At 42.7% G+C, this 22,039-nt stretch overlaps 1 protein-coding gene and 1 long non-coding RNA gene across 2 annotated transcripts in view; both read left to right on the top strand.

Moving 5' to 3' along the window:
* Window positions 1–4,191: 4,191 nt before the first annotated feature.
* On the top strand, window positions 4,192–7,845 carry LOC122734856 (zymogen granule membrane protein 16-like). Its single transcript, XM_043975975.1, has 4 exons — window positions 4,192–4,286; window positions 5,669–5,732; window positions 6,329–6,506; window positions 6,857–7,845. Exons 2-4 carry the CDS (start codon window positions 5,669–5,671, stop codon window positions 7,170–7,172), a joined length of 558 nt encoding a protein of 185 aa, XP_043831910.1. The 5' UTR covers window positions 4,192–4,286; the 3' UTR covers window positions 7,173–7,845.
* Window positions 7,846–9,361: 1,516 nt separating this feature from the next.
* The window catches only part of LOC122749400, a 50,744-nt gene continuing 38,066 nt past the window's right edge, over window positions 9,362–22,039 (top strand). The window contains exons 1-3 of the long non-coding RNA XR_006355676.1: window positions 9,362–9,471; window positions 11,530–11,623; window positions 13,229–13,342. This is a non-coding gene — a long non-coding RNA (uncharacterized LOC122749400). The remainder of the gene's footprint in view (window positions 9,472–11,529; window positions 11,624–13,228; window positions 13,343–22,039) is intronic.

Here is a 22,039-nt window from a genome sequence, read left to right as displayed (position 1 = left end):
ATTATCCATTTAAGTACTCATCTCCAAATCTTCCAGTCGCTCAATGAGTGTCCTTCTTCATCACAGTAACCGCACACTTTAGTGCCCTTGTGTTGGCCCTTAGATGCCTGACCAGAAAGTGCTGGTGCCAGAATGCTCTGCTTAGGGTTACTCTCCTCATGTGAGTCAAAGACACTACCACCACAACATCTTTTGTATGTTTTTTTTCCTCTAGTCACACAGCCAACACCCTCACCACATCTCACCTATATTATTGAAACAACCTCCTAAGGGATTTTTCTTCCTCATGTCTCTCTCCTCTCTAGTCCATCCTTTACACATCTGTCTGCCCAAGTGCAGTACTAACCATGCCACTCACCTACTCAATAAACTCCAATAAATCCAATAAACTTACTCACACTATAACTTGTAGAATCAAATATAAACTCCTCTGTTTGGTATTTAAGCCCTTTATAGCCTGGACCCAGCCTACCTTTCCAGTCTTATTACACATTATAGTTCAGCCTAAATCACCTTCTAGATGTCCTCACACTTGATATCTTCATGCCTTTGCTAGCCCCCATGCTTGAATGTCTCCCCTCCTCACCTTTACCTCTCAGAATTCCTAATATCCTTCTATCTCCGCTCAAGTTCTTTGACCTTTCCTGATTCCCCAGCTTCCAGTTCTTCTTCCCCTATCCCTCAAAACCTTGTGTTTATTTTACAGATAAATATACAAAACTATCTCTCAGTGCTCTAGGCAACTTTCTGAGACTGTACATATCAGAGGTTCTGACCTGCATGGATAGGAGTTGTATAATATAACGGGGGTCTATAACATATAAATAAATTAAGTATACATGTGATCATTTGAAGAAGAATGGAACTAACAACTTGGATGGGGATTCCTCTCCTCTCAGGAGAATTCCTTTGAGTTTCTCAGTGGTGGTCCAAGGTATTCTTTAATGGCACCTGAAGCAGTAAATAATTGCCCTATTATGTTACAAATATATTTTCTCTCTGTGACAAATAAAGAAATTTAATATTAAGTCTTGCAGATCATAGTAAACATAAAAGAAATTACTGAATTACTTCTTTTCATTCTTATCCCACACAAAATATTTGTAATTATTTTACAACTAGAGTTTGATCATTTTACATTTAGAATTTATAATTATAGTTTAAAATGTTTATATATTTTTGGGTGTGGGGCAATGAGGGTTAAGTGACTTGCCTAGGGTCACACAGCTAGTAAGTGTCAAGTGTCTGAGGCTGGATTTGAACTCAGGTCCTCCTGAATCCAGGGCCAGCGCTTTATCTACTGTGCCACCTAGCTGCCCCTAAAATGTTTATATTTTATAATTATCATTATATTACATACATTTTAATTTGGAGCTTTGAGAAATAATTATTAATAACCAATATCATAGGGAGATTAAGTTTACCCCCCCCTTTTTTTTTTTTACTAATGCTATAATTTAGTCTTCACCTTTGTTACTGACAGATTGGACTCACTGTCCTACACCAGACCACACTCAGGTGGAAGCTAGTGTGCTCTGCTTGGCTTAGGAGGGATCTACATTCTTTGAATTTATTGTCTTATATAGATGGGGCAGCTAGGTGATACAGGTCTTGAAGCTGGGAGGACCTAAATTCAAATCTGACCTCTGGGTCATCTAGGTGGTGCAGTGGCTAGAGCACTGGCCCTGGATTCAGGAGGACCTGAGTTCAAATCCAGCCTCAGACACTTAACACTTACTAGCTGTGTGACCCTGGGCAAGTCACTTGACCCCAGTTGCCTCACCAAAAAAAAAAACTGACCTCAGATATTTACTAGCTTTGTGACCCTGGACAAGTCACTTAACCCTGATTATCTTTTTTTTTTTTTAATCTGGGGCCATCTCAAGTCGTCCATCCGGAGGTATATATTGCCACTGGAACCAAATGGCTCTGGAGGAGAGAGTGAGGTTGGTAACTTTACACACCCTCCCTCACTTAAATCCAATTCATTCCAAGTTATGACATCACCCTGACATCATGGTCCTCTTCCAGAGTAAAGGACAAACACCTTATATGGAGATGTTTTCCCAAATCAAACAGAGAGGCCCATCTCTATGTAATCCACATTCAATTACATCAACCAATTAGATTTGATTGCTGTTTAATGGACCACCTCTTATTCAAAAGGCATAAAAATCTGAAGAAGAAGCCATGTGGTCTCTTTTTGAACTATGAGACGGAGCCATTTTTGTCAATCTCTTTACAGTTGTATTCAATAAAATAGATTATAATTTACCCAGAATTTTGTCTCTCATAATTATTTTATTCATCACAGAGGAAAAAGCTATTATTGTAGTTATTATAAGTACTTAATGAATAAACCCAAAAGTATATTATAAGTAGTTAAATTTCCTTGAGGATTTTTATTGCTTGTTTGTTTTTTTTGAAACACAGTTTGTTGTTGCGGAAAGGGATTCAAGGACCAAAAAATGTTGGGAACCACTGAACTAGGACTATCAGGACTATATGAGATAGTACAGAAACTGAGACTTGAAAAAAGCTCAGGATTTGAAGAGGTAGAGTTGAGGATGGAGTGAATTCCAGGAATGGAGGCCAGTCTGTTGAAAGGTACAGAGGTAGGAGATAACTGCCCAGTTCAGGAAGCATTAAGTAGACCATTCTGGCTAAAATGTAGAGTAAGCAATGGGGAGAAGTCACATGAAAAAAGTCTCAAAACATAAGGCAAATGTCAAGGAGGACTAAAGACCAGAATGAGTTAAGGCAGATGAACAGAATCCAGGAAAAACAAAAAGTACCTCTGGAGCTATGTTGGGATTGAGAAGACAAAAGAAATTAAAGGTCTAGGACTGATGCCCAAGGTTAAGAGGAAGACAATAATGGGTCCAGGGGGGAGATGAAATGTAATAAGAACAAGCATAAAGATCAGCTTCAAAAGTATTAGTGAGGAGAAGAGCTGAATATTCAATGGTTTATGTGAAAAGAACCTAGAGGGTACAGTGGGCTGCAAATTCAGTATGCAGTAACAAGATGATATGGTAGTCAAAAACCTCATAAGATATATATGGATCAGCTTTGATCTTTGTGGATCCTCAATAACTTAATCATGGCTTAACCCCCACCATGGTAACCCTGGGAATATCATAATTTTGGCCGCTTATCTCACTAGAGTTTCATGTCCCTAGTCTTACTAGCTCTTCTTCTTCTTCTTCTTCTTCTTTTTTTGGTAAGGCAATTGGGGTTAAGTGACTTGTCCAGGGTCACACAGCTAGTGTCAAGTGTCTGAGGCTGGATTTGAACTCAGGTCCTCCTGAATCCAGGGCCAGTGCTCTATCCACTGCGCCACCTAGCTGCCCCCTTAGCTCTTAATAAGGATGAGAAACATATATTAAGGAACAGATTTGTTAACAAACAGGAATAACAAAATAAACCAAGAGAAATAACCTTCTCCCCTTTGAAGCAGAATACTCTTTTCTGCTGGGGGTTAGCAACCTAAAATTGTCAATTCTAAATAATAATTCAACTGAAGGCAGCAGTGACCCAGGCTTTAATGAAAAGGTAGTTTCTCCTGATGTATTTAAAATTATCCCCTCCACATGGCAGGGGTGAGGGGCACAGTGCCCTTGCAATCTGGAAAATCTGTATAAATGTTTTAGTCCTCCCCTCATGCCACAGAAGTCTAAATTATTATGTTACTAGAAGATAAAATATGTTGATATCATACAGTACTATACATATATTTTATGCCTTTCTGAGTTTCTAAACTTTCTCTGTCATCTACCAACCTTCATGTGTCATCTGTGGCTTCTGCAAAACTCTCCCCAAATTCCCATTTATTTCTTATGCTGATCCACAATGGGGTGGGGGACAGAAGAAGGGGGGGATATATGTGTGTGTGTGTGTGTGTGTGTGTGTGTGTGTATATGTATGTATGTATGTATGTAAAGGGAGATTACATTTCAGGGTGGGGATTGAACTGGATGTCCTTCTTTAAATCCCCAAATTAGGATTCCATGAAGCTCTAGCTCCTCTCCTCACTTCTCTCCCAAGCTCAGAAGCCCTGTTCCCAGCCCTGTCCCTTCAGTACTGTCTTTATTCAAGAACCCAGGGGGCTGGGACTTGAGATCTGGATGAGGAAATGAGATGAACAGACAGAGGCATTGGCTATGTGGGTGTGGACAACTGCCAGGACTAAGTGGGTGCCTATTTAAGGGGCAGAGAGAAAAGGATCCTTCCTGGACACTCATTCAGTGGAAACACCGAGGACCAGTCATAAAGCGTGAAGAAAGGTCAGTTCTCTCCTTTCTCAGGTTGGCACAGACTTTGATATGTTGTTAATAGGGTTGGGAGGGACAGCTAGGTGGTAAGTGGATAGAGTAACAGACCTAGAGTCAGGAAATCTTTTCCTGAGTTCAAATCTGGCTTTAAACACTAACTAACTGTGTGACCCTGGGCAGGTCATTTAACCCTGTTTCCCTCGGTTTCCTCATCTGTATAATGAGCTGGAGAAGGAAATGGCAAACCACTCGAGTATCTCTGCCAAGAAAATGCCAAACAGGTTCATGAAGAGTCAGACATGACTAAAAAAAAATGACTCAACAGCAACAACAAATAATAGGGGTGGGAGCTTAATCCTGGGAGAATTTGGGAGGAATTTAAGGTGCTGGGTGGAGGACATAGGCTGGGGAGGCGCTCAGGAGAGTTAGGCTTGATAATAGGAGCCAATGCTGATATAGTGTGTACATTTGTAGCACATTGTGTCACTTTGTGCTATAATAATCACAGTTTGTCAAGTTGTGACACTGTGTTACATTGTGTTATCATAATATATTATACAATGTCACATACCTTGGGCTACATTATACTATGTTGTATTACATGGTATTTTATTGTAGCACAGTCTTACTTTACAGAGTGACACATTTTTTTCTTCAACCAGTTACTCACTCTGAAACAATTATCAGGATGATCCTAATTTACCCCAGTGTGAGCTCTGGTCTAAGAATATGGTACCTTCAACCAAGACTTGAGGGCAAATGCTTCCTAGTTGTCCCCAGACAGACATTGTCCCCCCACCCCCACTAAGACATAAGAGATGATATTTCTGGGGGAGTCTTCATTCTCAGTCACTAAAATTACCACCAATTTGTGGGGGATGAGGGGGTATAGGCAGAGGTGAGGCAGTTCTTCTGAAATTCTCAAAGAGCTCACATCAATTCTCCCACTGAATTCTTTGGAAGTTTACTTTGACCCTCCCCTCTCAACTCTTGATTTTTAGCTAGGGCCACACCAGCTATATCACCTTCTCAGTTTTGGGAGAATCCACCTGGAGAACCAAATATCCCAAGCCCTTTCTGGGGCATGGGTTATAATATTGATGCCTTCCCTACCTTCATCAAAGCTCTTTCAAGGAGAAAGGACATGCTGATTCCCTCAATCTTCCCAAAGCTCTTGGGATAGGACTTACAATGTCATTCCCCCTTTCCTAAATATTCCTAGAGGAAGATCACAGCCTCCTTTCATCTGTTAGTCAAAGCTCTTGGGGAGAAGGGTGCTCATATTGGTACTCTATGCCCAAACTCTCTGGACATTCTTAGCTTTAGAGGAGATGAATCTTTGGGGGCAAGAGCTTTTGGGGGTAACATTGACCTCCACTTTCTCCTTGCTTCAGATGATGCTGATGCTGATATTTCTCCTTTTCACCCTCCCAGTGACTGTCACTGCTGAGGAGCATGGTAAGTGATACCTCTGCAACAAATTCTTCCTGCCACTGGTTCAATCCCACCCCTTGAATGTGATCTCTCTTATGTCTGACTCACTTCTCAGGACTGGTCCCCATCCCTGGAACTCATCTCTGATCCCTGTTCCTAATCTCTCAGTACTGATCTCATTGCTCACCCCCATTCTTGACATCACCAATCCTTTCCTTTATCCCCATCTCCCACTAAGTCTCAGGCAGGACCCTATGAGGGCAGTGAAATTTGCATGTAATGGAGAATTTAGTGCCTGTACCCATAGTGTGATCTGTCATTTGTATCACTGTATACATTAGTTCACTAATTGGAGAATTCATATTTTTAAACAATCTTTAAAGTTTCTTCCAACTCTCAGAATGTGTGACTATGAAAAGTGAATCCTGGAGAGATGCTTAAGGAAATGAAAATAGCATTTGGTACAAACAGCTTGCCTGGGGAGGGGGAGGTATATCTGGTCTATGACTTTCATAGACTCTCAGATCTAACCTCTTCTAGTCTTAATGTCTTTATCTGTAAAATGAAGCTGATGATACTTGCACAGTATTTGTAAGTTGTTACTATCTACTTCCCTCTAGGGACTAGAAATTTTTCAGCCCTTCACCCCTCCCTGCTTACAAAGCCACACCGGGGGTCCTCATTTTCTGGAGAATATGGCTACGGAGGGGGAACCAGCTTTACACTCTCTGGGAACCACAGAAGCGGCAGGTTAAATGGATTTCGAATCCATGAACAATGTGGTGGGATCATCCATGGGTAAGAGTCTGGGGCTTATAGCAGCCTCTATCAGCTTGTCATTTCCCTCCTCTGTGACCTCCTGGTATGCCTCCCTTGCAATCCCTATCATCCTGTCTACTCATCCAGGACTTCTGGTCTCCTGACCCCTCTAACCCCCTTGTAGTCCATGATACCTCTTTCTCCTATATTCCTCAACTTGCCCCAAAGAGATTTCTTCCTTTTCTCCACCACCTCCCTTTCTCACCTGCCCAGTGTTCTTTCAGTACTAGAATGAGAGCACTATCTCATTTCGAGGGCACTAGGGATGGCACTTGCCCTCCTGACCCTTCTCAACTCCTCCCACTTACTTTCACCCTCCATCTCCACAGCATCCAGTTCCAGTATGGCCAAGACTGGAGCCAACTGTATGGCATCAAATCAGGACTGAGCCACGAGGTTTTCCTGAATAAGGGGGAGAGAATCACTCAAGTCCTGGGCAAATACTACTCATACTACATCCAGCAACTGATATTCATCACCAGCCATAGACGTATCTTCACTTTTGGGCAGCCAGGAGGCTACTCCTTCAATGCTTCCCCTCATTACCAGGGAGGATTCCTGAACTACATCAGTGGGCACCACAATAGTTATGGCATCACTGGCATTGGCTTTCACTGGAGTGAGCCCAGGCTTGTGAAGGCCTGAGAGGCAGACAGCACATAGTGGAGGGAGGGGAAAAGCTCCATAGCTCCTCAACCTAGCAGAGTCATGGGAATTTGGGGTGGGTGACAAAGTATATGTGTGACCAAACTAGCAGGATACCCTTTGGGGAGGGCAGAGGAAGTCCCATATGGAGATTAGAGGTAGAGAGGGAACTAGGGGAACAACAGGAAAGGGACCTGAGGACAAATGGAGAGTCTGGAAGGGAGGGAATAGGGAGGTGAAAGGGGATTGTGGGGACAGAGCAGGAGAGATAAGTAGAGGAGGAAGAGGGTGGAAGGGAGGGGAAGGAAGAAGAGAGAGGGAAGAGGGGAAGCAAGAGGAAGACAGAATCCTGCATTCAGTAAGAGGGAAATCCTCTTCCATCCTTGGGAAGAGACACAAATAAAGGAATATTTCCATTTTGCTGATGGGAGATGACAGGTGCTAGCTGGAGTGGTCCCTAGGGCTGGAGTTTGCAGAGAAGACTTGGCCTCTCCCTCTCTGCTAAAGCCCTAAGGTACTGAACACTTTGCCCTCTCCCATTACCCTGCAGCCAAAACAAGTTTAACATACTTTGATCTGTAATAAATGGTCTTACTTGGTTACATCATACCTCCATTCCAGGCACTGCTGGGTGCTGCTACTATGTGTTCATGAATAAATGAAGGCTGGTTCAGTTCTTGCTCTGCTCTTCAATTTACCAAGTGCTTAGGCTAGGTCTGGAGGATTGAAAGACATTCAGTCCCTGCTCTCAAGCACCTTACGTGGGGGGAGGGGGAGGAAGGAGCAAAACAGGGGATGTCACAAAATGTCCATAGATAAGTGGAGCATCCTGTTTGGGCTCTGTCAGCCTTCTGATTGTGGCACCTGGCTTTGATGTCCCCAGAGGGGACATGGTTTGCTCCTAGAATCCTTGGGGAATTGGGGTGAGGTTTGTTAGGAGCTCTTGGGAGAGGCACACCCATGAAGGGGGGGTTGATGGTTGTGGGTTTAGATTGCAGACCAAACTTAAAGAACATAAATGTAGTAGCATATTAAGGAAGACTGCTAAGACTTCTAGCTTGCTGCTAGCAATGTCAGTTTCCTGGGTACAGATTTGTTTCTTATAACTTTTCAGACTCAGAGTACACAACCAATCATCAGCATTGTGTAGCAACTTAGGACAGAAAAGCATTTTGCAACTCATTTTACAAATGAGGAAACTGAGGCAAACAGGGTTAAGTGACTTGTGCTGGGATGTTGACAATGGGTTAGACCTATCCCAGAGGGCAGAATAAAGAGCAGAATCACAGATTTTGAGGGTTGAAAGGGACCTCAGTAGCCACCTAGTCCAACATGAAAGCGATTCACCCTATAAAATCACTAATGTGGCCATCTGGCAGCTGCTTGAAGACTTCCAAGGAGGGGGAACCCAGCCCTTCTAAAGCAGCCCATTCCACTTTGAGATAGTTCTAATTATTAGGAAGTTTTCCTAACATTAAGCCTAAATTTGCCACTTTGCAACTTCTACCTGTTGCTTCTGGTTCTGTCCTCGAGGTTAAAAAAAACCAAAAAACCCTTCTCCTTCTCCATATGACAGCCCTTCATACACTTGAGTATAGCTTTCAGGTGACCCCTCCCCCCAATCTTTTCTTTTCTAGCCTAAACATTCCTATAACGGTCCACCAATAGTCATGTGCCATGGACTCAGGGCACCCTGTCATCCTGGTCGTCCTCTCTGCCCATTCTCCTCCTTGTCTTTCTTAAACTAATGTACCTAGAAGCGAACACAGTACTCCCGAGGAGATCTGACAAGGACGACCCTCACCTCCCTCTTCCCAGAAGCAGCTCTCTCAATGCAGGTCAAGATCTCATTGGGTGCAACAGGTGGAAACGACACTGACGCAAGTTTCATCTACGACTAAGAAAAATTTCTTATTACAACTGGCCCAAAGAGCAACAGCCTGACCTGAGAGGTAGGGAAGGCTGGATGACCACTTGCCAGATGTATTGTAGAGGTGACTTCTCATTCAGAAGCTGGATGACTTCCTAGCCGACCTGCCAGCTCTGACACTTTGAGTGGTCTGAGAGTCAAGGGAGAGAGATCTGGTACGGAACCAAAGAGAAGGTGAAGCCTCCTCACGGCCTAGAGCGCCTCCAGAAGGGTCCTCATTGGACAGCTCCGTAGCAAGGGGTGGAAGTAGAAGGAGCACTTCCTGTCCGGGTAGGAAGGCTCCTTGGGGCAAGTTCCAGTCTGATGATCTAGGCTGTTCCCTGTCTCCTTTTTCCCCTGATCCACCTCCGGGCATCCCTGGAGCGGAGGGTGAGTCTGGGCCCGGACCTCGGGGAGAGACTAGGCATCTTCCCCTCTTCTCCCCTCCCGAGGTCCCTTCCTTTTTCTTCCCCCGCCATGTAGCATCCATCCTGGACGGAGCCTGGGCTCAGAGGGGACAGAGACAGGGGGCATCCTCAGGTGCCCCAGGACAGATAGAGGAGACAGAGACAGGGAGCATCCCCAGGTGACACTGGATAGATGGAGAGGACAGAGAGATAGGGGGCATCCCCAGGTAACACAGGGCAGGCTGAAGGGACAGAGAGACAGAGGGCAGACTCAGGTGATGCAGGACAGATAGAAGGGACAGAGAGACAGGGAACAGCTCGTGGTGACACTGGACAGACCAAAGGGATAGACAAGGAGCAGCCCTGGCCCTAGGTGACACAAGGCTTAGACAAGACAGATGTGACCCAGCAACACAGAGCAGATAGAGATGGTACAGGCATACTACCATGCCTGGGCTCAGAAAGGACAGACTGAGGACCAAGGAAGCAGAGGTCACACAGGACAGGTACTCGGGGAGCATTCACAGTGTCCAGAGCACTGACTCAGACTGGGTACACTCACAAAACAGTCAGTAAGTAGCCCCACAGAGAGTTCTGGATCACACAACACAGAGTAGCTGCCCTAATCTCCCATCCCCATTTCACTCTCAGGCTCTTTTCTCAAGGATACCAAAGACACTTCAGGTGTGAGGATAACAAAGAGATATCTCTATCCAGGTCAACAGTATCAGGGGAAGGAGCTTTATTGTCTGACTGTGTCCAGCCTTGTTTCCTCACAGCACAAACTCAGTACAGTTGGGGTCACAAACTCAGTACAGTTGGGGAGATGAGCCATATTCACAAGCTAAAGGTTTCACTCAAATGATAGACAAAGAGCTAAGGAGATTCTGAGAAGAGGAGCTATCAGTGTAAGGGAAGCTGGTCAGGGAAGGAAGATTGGAAGGAGGAAAGAGAATTTTCCACATGGGGAAACCTAGGTAGAGGCAGGCTGTTCTCCAGTGTAGATGGAAGCTCTTAGGGATCTTGGCTTCCCCTGCTGGGGTGGCCTCTTGCAAACAGCTGACAAGGTTCATAGTCTTTTGCCCCTCACAGTTGGTGGCATTTTGAACCATTCATGCCAACTGTGTGTAGGGCATACATCCTATCATGAGGGCCATGAGTCCTAAGAGTGTGTTACCATTTTGTCATGTAAGTAATCCCTACTTTCTGTGCGGTAGCAGCAGTAAAGCAAGGGACAGAGCTGTTCTGGGGCCTCCCTGAAGTCCTGTCTGTGCTGTCTGGCTTGTTCTACAGTTACTGGGCAAGATCTTCTTAGTCATGACCTTGGATCTGCCCTTCTTTCTTTGCCCATAGCAAGTTATATTCCCAGGGGCAGCTAGGTGGCTCAGTGGATAGAGTGCCAGATCTGGAGTCAGGGAAACTCAGCTTGCTGAACTGAGATCTGACCTCAGACACTTACTATCTGTGTGACCCTGGCCAAGTTACTTTACTCTGTTTGCCTCAGTTTCCTCATTTGTAAAATAAGCTGGAGAAAGAAATGTTAAAGCACTCCAGTATCTCTGCCAAGAAAACCCCAAAGTGGGGCAACGAAGAATGGGCCACAACTGAAATGACTCAACAATAAAAAGTTCCATTTTCAGAAAAAATCCTTCACAGAAAATAATAATACTAACCCACATGACTATTGCCAACGGTGCCCCTCAAAATAATCCTGTCAAATAGATAATATGAGCACTATTATCTCCATTACCATGAGGATCTGGGAAGAGGAATGACAGACTTGAAACTCAGAGAGAAGTGTCACAAAGTGAGGAAACAGCAGAGCTGGATTGGGAAATTGAGCCTCTCCTGACCATGAGCCCAGTGTTCTTTCCCCAGCCTCCCCAGAGCATTGCAGGTAGCCAGACCTGTAGCAGCAGGGGTTGAAGGGAACTGGGTCCTCCCATTATACCTATGATGAGGGGTGAGGAATCCTAGGGTGAGCTAATGAGAGAGTCTTGGGATACAGGTACTCTGTCTCCATTTCTTTCTCTCCCCACAGGCTCATTCCTGGTTCCTTGGGTTCCTGCTGACTCCCCAAGATGACCCCAGGAGACCAAGCGATTGTGGGCAAGCCCCAACCACCTGGGCCCCAGGTGAGATGTCCTTCCTGAGACTCCATCATTGCTATGGTCCCAGTTTGACCTCAGAGCAAGCCCCAGTTCCGAGGAGAGACATTGTCACATGGTGGAGGGAGGACTAGACAGGACGTGAGGAGACCTGGTCTGTAGTCCTTCTTGCCACCTGATCTTGGTCACTCTTTGGACAAGCCCGTGTCTCTGGACCTGTTTCCTTATCCACAATGAGAGGATTATGTCAGTGATCTCTCACATTCCTTCCAGCTCTGTCATTCTGTGACTTCTTTTCCCTGAGTCTCCACACCCTCCAGCTCCAATAGGGTTTGCAGACACAGGTCCTGTGATCTCCTAGGGCTCCCAGCTCTGTGTTCTTGGGCCCCGTTTGGGAGGTGGGGTGAGGAGGTTACTTTTCCTGACCCTTCTCTCCTGTCCCTTCGATTGCCTGGCTTCAGGGTCATTGAATGCCAGCCCCATCCCATAATGTCCCAGGTAGCCTGATGAGCTAAGTTACCCCTCTCTGGCCTGGACTAGTCAAGATCACTTGTCAACCTCTACACCAGTTCTACTAATGACAGTGGTGATAGCTTTTATATAGCACTTTAAGGTTTGCAAAGCCTTCTCTCATGTCGTCTCATTTGATATCTTTCATTTAAGCAAAGGGAAAGGTGTGGCTGGGCCCTTTTCCCTTCAGATTCTCAAAACAAAATAGCTCTTTTTTGAAAACGGGGCTTAGGAAAATTTCATTGGGAATTCCTGTCTGTACTGAGGCCTAATTATTGCCTGTGGTAATGGTGAGCTCAGAGCACAGGGACATTCCCACATATATGTAGGCATATGCACATACACATGTGCACACACATACATACTTGAACTGTTTCCACCTCTCCTTCCCCACAAACTGCTGTGTTCCTTGCCCTCCCAATCCTCTTGGGGCTGAGCCCTGGGGCTTCACCTAGGCCTGCAGTAGGACTGTGTCGTTGTTTCAGGTGTCTGTCATGTTTGAAGATGTGGCCGTGTACCTCACCCAGGAGGAGTGGGGCTGCCTGGGCCCTGCCCAAAGGGGTCTCTATAAGCATGTGATGCTGGAGAATTATGGTCTCACTTGGTAAAGTCTCTCCCTTCCCCTACTCACTGAGAACCCCATACCTGAGCTGTTTAGCTTCCTGCCTTGTGAATAGCCGTGAGATATGATGGGCTTATTTGGGTTTGGGCTCAATTCAGGGAGCAGATAATCCTAATCTCATCCAGGTTCAGAGACAGGGAATTTTTTCCTCTAAGTTCCTGGACCCCAGGCTTCCTCAAGTTCTCTCAGAACTCTCCTTGATGCCTGAAACTCAACACTCTCCCCCAGGGTTCAGTACCGATGCCTCCAATAGGTAGCAGTATTGTACCTTTGTGGTAGGCCAAGGACACTTGAGGTAATTGCTTTTCCCTAGCAAGATTGCCAACTATCCTGACCAGGATAGCACAATTATATCTTTCTAGGAGGTACACAGGTTTTCCTTGAGCCTTCCTGTCATTGCCTCTCTGGATATTTCCCTTCCCCCTCCTGTTCCTTGTAGTCTCAGAGAGTTAGGGCCATTTTGTGTAACCACCAGATCTGCTTTCCTTACCCATAAGTAGGATTTCCAGTGTGCAAACCTGATGTGATCTCCCAGCTAGAGCGAGGGGAAGAGCCGTGGGTTCTGAACTTACAGAGGGCAGAAGAGACAGATATTCTGAGAGGCAGCTGCTCAGGTGAGTGAGTAAGAGTCTTTGCTCTATTGATTATTGGACACTGTGGTAAAAAAAAATATGTATTATGAGATGATTGTCATAATTAGGGCTTAGAGGTCACTCCCTATCATCCTGTTTTCCCTTAAGAAACTGCTGCTCTTTGGGGTGGTGTCTGATTAGCTTAGTGGCCTCCGGTGGCCATGAGAGCCAAAGAAAGCTACTGGGCTCTCCTCCTGAGAGAGGCCTAGAATCCAGAACACAGGAAGAGCGAGTGCTGCTGGGTTCTGTCCTCAGCAGATCACACCTGCAATGCAGGGCTCAGTACAGGGTGTCCAGAAGGAGCAAACCCTTGAAGGAGCCAGCTGAGGAAAGAGCTGCCTACCAATATTCAAAGGGAAGGCTGACATGTACAAGAGAATTAGGTGGGTCTTGTCTGGCCTCAGGGTAGATGTTTCTGATGGAGATTTAAGCTAAAGAGATGTCATGAAAATCTTCATCATGATTAATGGCTGTCTAAAATTAGACTGGGCTGCCTTGGGGATCGAGTGGGGATGCAGGCTCCCCTTCACTAAACAACCTGGAAGAAATGCTTCAAGAGGAAAACAAGTAAGAAAAAGACCTAGACTACGAGAATTCAGGCCTGCATCTGGAAGTTGAAGGGTAGAAGAAGGTGCCACGGAGGAGGAAAACAAAAAGAAGGGGTCAGTTGTATAATAGGATTGGGGTTCTTCTTCCTGAGGGCCCCCTTAAAGCCACAGAGGATGATGAAGACTCCCAGGAGCTCCCAGGACAGAAAACAGTTACCAAAAGGTGAAGGAAGAGGAAGGTGCACTGAGGCAGGCAGATGGCATCTTGAAATGAGCACTAGAGGGGTACACTGTCTCCCCAGGCAAGTATCCCAGACACGAGGCACCATCTCTCAAGAATGGTCAAATAAGATCATTCCTGGGGATCCCCCATGAGCACAATTAATACTGCCAAAAGGTGCCTAGAAAGCATTGTGTTGTTGTAGGTTTTGGAGTTGAAAGAGACTTCAGAAATCAGCTCGTCAGCTTGGCTCTGAGAGGTCAAGGTGACTTGCCCAGGGTATGGGAGGTCCTAAGTAGGAGAGGCAAGATTTGAACACAAGCTCCCTGACTCCAAGTCCAGTGTTATTGCCTCATGCAAATTGCTGGGACTATGAAGTTCTGGCCAGGAAATGACAGGCCTTAGGAGCACAGGGGAGGGTTTCAGACCTGCTGCAGATTGAAGGCAAGGACATTAGAGGGCATGGGACATATCGGAAGTGGACAGTCAATTTAAAAGATGGTGTCTGACAATATCTGGATGTCTGGACCAGGCATTTTGAGTCAGGAACAACGGCTAGCTTCTTCTTTTTCTTCTTCATATTATTATTATTTGCTTAAAAACCACTTAAATGGGGGCGGAGCCAAGATGGCGGAGCAGAAGCAGCAAGCTGCCTGAGCTCTCCTTCTGTTCCCTCAAAAAGAACATTAAATCAAGCCTCTGGATGGATTCTGGAACTACAGAACCTGCAAAGAGACAGAGAGACACAGTCTTCCAAACAGAGATAATTTAGAAGACTTTAGGAAAAGGTCGGTCTGACTTGGGAAAAAGGGAGACCCAGCGCAGGGAAGCAGCCCAGCGCCAAGGGGGTCAGGGCAAGTCAGCAGGAGCTGCGGGCCACAGCCAAACAACTGAGGCCCCTGGAACCTGGCTCAAAAATCTGGTGGCCAAGAAGGACAGTGGAAAAACCTACCTGCACTGGCCGGGAGGGCCACGAACGGGACAGGTGGGATCGGGCGCCAGGATCGGGTGCCAGGATCAGGCACCTGGCCGAGTGCGCTCAGACAGGAAGCGCAGGGGGACAAACTGCACACACTATAAAGGCCTCAGAGTAAAAAGCCGGTCACACAACACCTATACCCCTGCACAAGAAGCCCAAAACAGGGACCCTGGTGCCCCCAGAGCAGACCTCAACTTAAAAAATAAACAAACAAGCTGCAATAATGAGTAAGAAGCAAAAAAGAGCCCTCTCCATTGAGAGCTTCTGTATCAATAGGGAAGAAGCCAACACAAATTCAGATGAGGACAGTACCCTCAAATTGCCTACATCTGAAGCCTCATGAGGGAAAGTTAATTGGTCTCAAGAACAAAAAGCCTTCCTGGAAGAGCTCAAAAAGGATTTTAAAAATCAACTGAGAAGGGGCAGCTAGGTGGCGCAGTGGATAGAGCACCGGCCCTGGAGTCAGGAGTACCTGAGTTCAAATCCGGCCTCAGACACTTAACACACACTTACTAGCTGTGTGACCCTGGGCAAGTCACTTAACCCCAATTGCCTCACCCAAAAAAAAAAAATCAACTGAGAGAGGTAGAAGAAAAAATGAGGAGGGAAATGAAAGCAAAACAAGAAAACTATGAAAAAAGAATCAGCAGCTTGGAAAAGGAAGCACAAAGATTGACTGGCCAAATGGAAAAAAGTGCATAATTTCACTGAAGAAAACAATGCCTTAAAAAATTCATTTGGCCAAATGGAAAAAAAGGTGCAGAATCTCATTGAAGAAAACACTGCCTTAAAAAATTCACTTGGCCAAATGGAAAAAAAGGTGCAGAATCTTACTGAAGAAAACAATTCCTTAAAAATTAAAATTGGACAGTTGGAAGATAAGGAATCCATGAGACACCAGGAATCAGTCAAGCAGAATCAAAAGAATGAAAAATAGAAGAAAATGTGAACTACCTCATTGGAAAGATAACTGATCTGGAAAACAGATCGAGGAGAGACAATTTGAGAATCATTGGACTGCCTGAAAGCCATGACCAGAAAAAGAATCTAGACACCATATTCCAGGAAATTATTAAGGAGAACTGCCCTGATATCATAGAATCAGAGGATAAAATCATCATTGAAAGAATCCACCAATCACCTCCTGAAAGAGACCCCAAAAGGAAAACTCCAAGGAATATTGTAGCCAAATTCCAGAATTATCAGGTGAAGGAGAAAATACTCCAAGCAGTCAGAAAGAAGCAATTTAAATATCATGGAGCCACAGTCAGGATTGCTCAGGACCTGGCAGCTTCAACATTAAAGGACCGCAAGGCTTGGAATACGATATTCCGGGAGGCAAAAGAGCTTGGATTGCAACCAAGAATCTATTACCCAGCAAAAATGTGCATTCTCTTTCAGGGGAAAAGATGGATATTTAATGACATTGGGGACTTTCAATCTTTCCTGGTGAAAAGACCAGAACTGAATAGAAAATTCGATCTCAACATACAAGACTCAAGAGAAGTTTAAAAAGGTAAACAGAGGGGGAAAAAAAGGTTACCCTATTAGGTTAAACTGTTTATATCCCTACATGGGAAGATAACACTCATAACTCTTAAGAACTGTGAATCTATTTGGGCAGAAAGGAGTGTACACAGAGGGTATAAATATAAATTATCTTTGATGTGATGATACAAAAAAAAAATCTAAGGGGTTAAAAAGGGAGTCTATGGGGAGGAGAGGAAAGGGGAGGTGAAATGGGATGAATTATATCATATGAAGAGGTGAAAAAAAACCTATTACAATAGAGGGAAAGAAAGGAGGGGTGAACATTGTTTCAACCCTACTCTCATTAGATTTGATTCAAAGAGGGAATAACATATACGTTCATTGGGATAAAGAAACTTAACTCATTCTTTAGGGAAGCAAAAGAGGAAGGGGAAGGGGGGACTGATAGAAGGGAGGACAAAAGCAAGGGAGAAAAGGGTAAAGAAAAGAGAGGGGGGTGATAAAAAGGGAGGGCAGATTGGGGGAGGCAGGGGTAAGAAGTAAAATGTCAGTGAGGAGGAATAGGGTGAAAGAAGGGGGGGAAATACAAAGGGGGTAAACAGAATGGAGGGGAATAGACAGTAATAATAACTGTGAATGTGAATGGGATGAACTCTGCTATAAAACGGAAGTGAATTGCAGAGTGGATTAAAAACCAGAATCCTACAATATACTGTTTACAAGAAACACATTTGAAGCATAGAGATACACACAGAGTAAAGGTAAAAGCAGAATATATCATGCTTCAGCTAAAGTAAAAAAAGCAGGCGTAGCAATCCTTATCTCAGACAAAGCACAGGCAAAAATAGATCTCATTAAAAGAGATAAGGAAGGAAATTACATCTTGCTTAAAGGTACTATAGATGATGAAGTAATATCAATATTAAATATGTATGCGCCACGTGGTATAGCATCCAAGTTCTTAGAGGAGAAATTAAATGAGTTACAAGAAGAATTAGACAGCAATACTATACTAGTGGGGGATCTGAATCTCCCCCTCTCAGAATTAGATAAATCTAGCCAAAAAATAAATAAGAAAGAAGTGAAAGAGGTGAATAGATTACTAGAAAATTTAGACATGATAGATGTCTGGAGAAAATTGAATGGGGATAGAAAGGAATATACCTTTCTCTCAGCAGTACATGGCACATTTTCAAAAATTGACCATGTATTAGGGCACAAAAACATCATAGTCAAATGTAGAAAGGCAGAAATAGTAAATGCATTCTTTTCAGATCATGATGCAATAAAAATTACATGTAAGAAAGAGCCAGGGAAAAGTAGAATAAAAATCAATTGGAAACTAAAATAATTTCATTCTAAAGAATGAATGGGTCAAACAACAAATCATAGAAACAATCAATAACTTTATCCAAGAAAGTGACAATAATGAGACAACATACCAAAATCTATGGGATGCAGCCAAAGCAGTGCTTAGGGGAAAATTTATAGCTCTAAATCCTTACATGAATAAAAAAGAGAAAGAGGAGATTAATGAATTGGTCATGCAACTTAAAAAGCTAGAAAAAGAACAAATTAGAAATCCCCAATTAGACACTAAATTAGAGATCCTGAAAATTAAAGGAGAAATTAATAAGATTGAAAGCAAAAAAAACTATAGAATTAATCAATACAACTAAGAGCTGGTATTATGAAAAAAACAATAAAATAGATAAAATATTGGTTAATTTGATTTAAAAAAAGAAAGAAGAAAACCAAATTACCAGTATCAAAAATGAAAAGGGTGATGTTACCACCAATGAAGTGGAAATTAAATCAATAATTAGGAATTCTTTTGCCCAACTGTATGCCAATAAATTTGACAATCTAAATGAAATGGATGAATATTTACAAAAATACAAAATGCCCAGGTTGACTGAAGAAGAAATAAAATCCTTAAATAAACCCATATTAGAAAAAGAAATTGAACAAGCCATTAATGAACTCCCTAAGAAAAAATCCCCAGGGCCAGATGGGTTTACGGGTGAATTTTACCAAACATTTAAAGAACAATTAATTCCAATACTATACAAATTATTTGGAAAATAGGTGAAGAAGGAGTTCTACCAAATTCGTTTTATGATACAAATATGGTGGTGATACCAAAACCAGGCAAAGCAAGAACAGAGAAAGAAAATTATAGACCAATTTCCCTAATGAATATTGATGCTAAAATCTTAAATAAGATATTAGCAAGGAGATTACAGCAAGTGATCACCAGGATAATACACTATGATCAGGTGGGATTTATACCAGGAATGCAGGGCTGGTTCAACATTAGGAAAACTATTAACATAATCAACCACATCAATAAGAAAACTAACCAAAATCATATGATTATCTCAATAGATGCAGAGAAAGCTTTTGACAAAGTACAACACCCATTCCTAATAAAAACACTAGAGAGTTTAGGAATAGGTGGAGCTTTCCTTAGAATAATAAACAGTATCTACCTAAAGCCATCAGCAAGTATTATATGCAATGGAGATAAATTAGAGGCCTTCCCAATAAGATCGGGGTGAAACAGGGATGTCCATTATCACCCCAATTATTTAATATTATCCTAGAAATGTTAGCTTTAGCAATCAGAGAAGAGAAAGGAATTAAAGGAATTAGAGTAGGCAAGGAGGAAACAAAACTATCACTCTTTGCAGATGATATGATGGTATACTTAAAGAATCCTAGAGAATCAACTCAAAAATTACTTGAAACAATTAACAACTTTAGCAAAGTAGCAGGATATAAAATAAATCCACATAAATCATCAGCATTTCTATACATGACCAACAAAGTCCAGCAGCAAGAGATAGGAAGAGAAATTCCATTTAAAGTAACAGTAGATAATATAAAATACTTGGGAGTCTACTTGCCAAGACAAACCCAGGAACTCTATGAACACAACTACCAAACACTCTTCACACAAATCAAATCAGATCTAAATAATTGGAAAGATATCAATTGCTCATGGATAGGCAGAGCTAATATAGTAAAAATGACAATACTGCCTAAATTAATTTACTTATTCAGTGCCATACCAATCAGACTACCTAAAAATTATTTTATAGAGCTAGAAAAAATAATAACAAAATTCATCTGGAAAAACAAAAAATCAAGAATATCCAGGGAAATAATGAAAAAAAATTCACAGGAAGGTGGGTTAGTGGTACCAAACCTGGAGCTTTACTATAAAGCGGCAGTCATCAAAACTATCTGGTACTGGCTAAAAAATAGAGTGGTAGATCAATGGAATAGGCTGAGCACAGGAAACGCAGTAGTAAATGACACTAGTAATGTAGTGTTTGATAAACCCAAAGACTCCAGCTTCTGGGATAGGAACTCAATATTTGACAAAAACTGCTGGGAAAACTGGAAGATAGTATGGCAGAAATTAGGCATAGACCAACATCTGACACCTTATACTAAAATAAGGTCAAAATGGATACATGATTTAGACATAAAAGGTGATACCATAGGTAAATTAGGAGAGAAAAGAATAGTCTACCTATCAGATCTTTGGAAAGGAAAACAGTTTATGACCAAACAAGAGATAGAGTATATTATAAAATGCAAAATGGATGATTTTGATTACATTAAATTAAAATTTTTTTGTACAAACAGAAGCAATGCACCCAAAATTAGAAGGGAGGCAGAAATCTGGGAAACAATTTTTGTGGCCAGTACTTCTGATAAAGGCCTCATCTCTAAAATATATAGGGAACTAAATCAAATTTATAAGAATCCAAGTCATTCCCCAATTGAGAAATGGTCAAAGGATATGAACAGGCAGTTTTCTGATGAAGAAACCAAAGCTATCTATTCCCATATGAAAAAATGCTCTAAATCTCTAATGATTAGAGAGATGCAAATTAAAACAACTCTGAGGTACCACCTGACACCTATCAGATTGGCTAAAATGACAAAAAAGGAAAATAATAAATGTTGGAGAAGCTGTGGGAAAATTGGAACACTAATCCATTGTTGGTGGAGCTGTGAACTGATCCAACCATTCTGGAGAGCAATTTGGAATTATGCCCAAAGTGCGATAAAGCTGTGCATACCCTTTGACCCAGCAATACCACTTTTGGGTCTTTTTCCCAAAGAGATCATGGAAAGGGGAGAGGGACCCACATGTACAAAAATATTTATAGCTGCTCTTTACGTGGTGGCAAGGAATTGGAAGTTGAGGGGGTGCCCATCAATTGGGGAATGGCTGGACAAGTTGTGGTATATGAATACAATGGAATACTATTGTGCTGTAAGAAATGATGAGCAGGAGGAGTTCAGAGAAACCTGGAGGGTCTTGTGTGAGCTGATGATGAGTGAGATGAGCAGAACCAGAAGAACATTGTACACAGTATCATCAACATTGAGTGTTGATCTACTGTGATGGACTATATTCTTCTCACCAATGCAATGGTACAGAAGAGTTCCAGGGAACTCATGGTAGAAGAGGATCTCCAAATCCAAGAAAAAAAAAAGAACTGTGGAGTATAGATGCTGAATGAACCATACTATTTCTTTTGTTTTTGGTGCTGTTGGTTTTTTTCTATTTTGAGGTTTTTCATCATTGCTCTGATTTTTTTTTTTTTTTACAGCTAGTAAGAGACAAGCCCAGGGGCAGCTAGGTGGCACAGTGGATAGAGTACCTGAGTTCAAATCCAGCCTCAGACACTTGACACTTACTAGCTGTGTGACCCTGGGCAAGTCACTTAACCCCAATTGCCTCACACACACACAAAAAATACTTAAATGAAATATTAGATTAGATAACTATATAGAATTTATATAGTACTTTGCATATGTTATCTCATTTGGTGAAATGAAAATATTATAGCTTATCCATGGTAGAATGGGATTATGGGAAAGGAAGAAAGCCAGAATTTTTAGACTAAAGAGTTCCACTCAATAAAAGAATTTTGTGTCAATTTTCTCTTCTTCTGCCCTCAAACTAAGACAGAACCTTTCCCAGTCACCTGGGAGTATCTGAATGTTCATATCCCAGGGCCTTGTTTACCTGTCTCTACCTTTCCCACTTTCCATCTCTGACATTTGTTCATTTTCTCCTCACTAAGCCTATTTTCTTGGTTACTTTTATAGCAATATAGGCTTCTTGCCCATTAAAACCCCTGGAAACTTGTCTCAGCATTGGGTCAAACCCCCTTAATCCTTTTCTTTTTTCCCCATGGCCCCATAGGACTAGCTTTTGGTGTCTTCTGACTACTAACCACATTTTCTCCTTCCAAGCCCTTTGTGAAATGGAATATGGTTTCACACAGTCTTTACCCTACCTGCCTCTTCTTGAAGCAAACACAAAGCCCTTGAGATTTTTTAAGAGTTATTGCTACTAAAAAAAAGAGTTATTGCTACCAGTAACTATATGGAAAAGGTTGAGTATTTAATCA

The sequence above is a fragment of the Dromiciops gliroides genome, chromosome 1 (assembly GCF_019393635.1).
Source record: "Dromiciops gliroides isolate mDroGli1 chromosome 1, mDroGli1.pri, whole genome shotgun sequence".
Lineage (NCBI taxonomy): Eukaryota > Metazoa > Chordata > Mammalia > Microbiotheria > Microbiotheriidae > Dromiciops > Dromiciops gliroides.
Note: the sequence above shows the minus strand (reverse complement) of the source record. Positions and strands in the feature narration are given on the sequence as shown.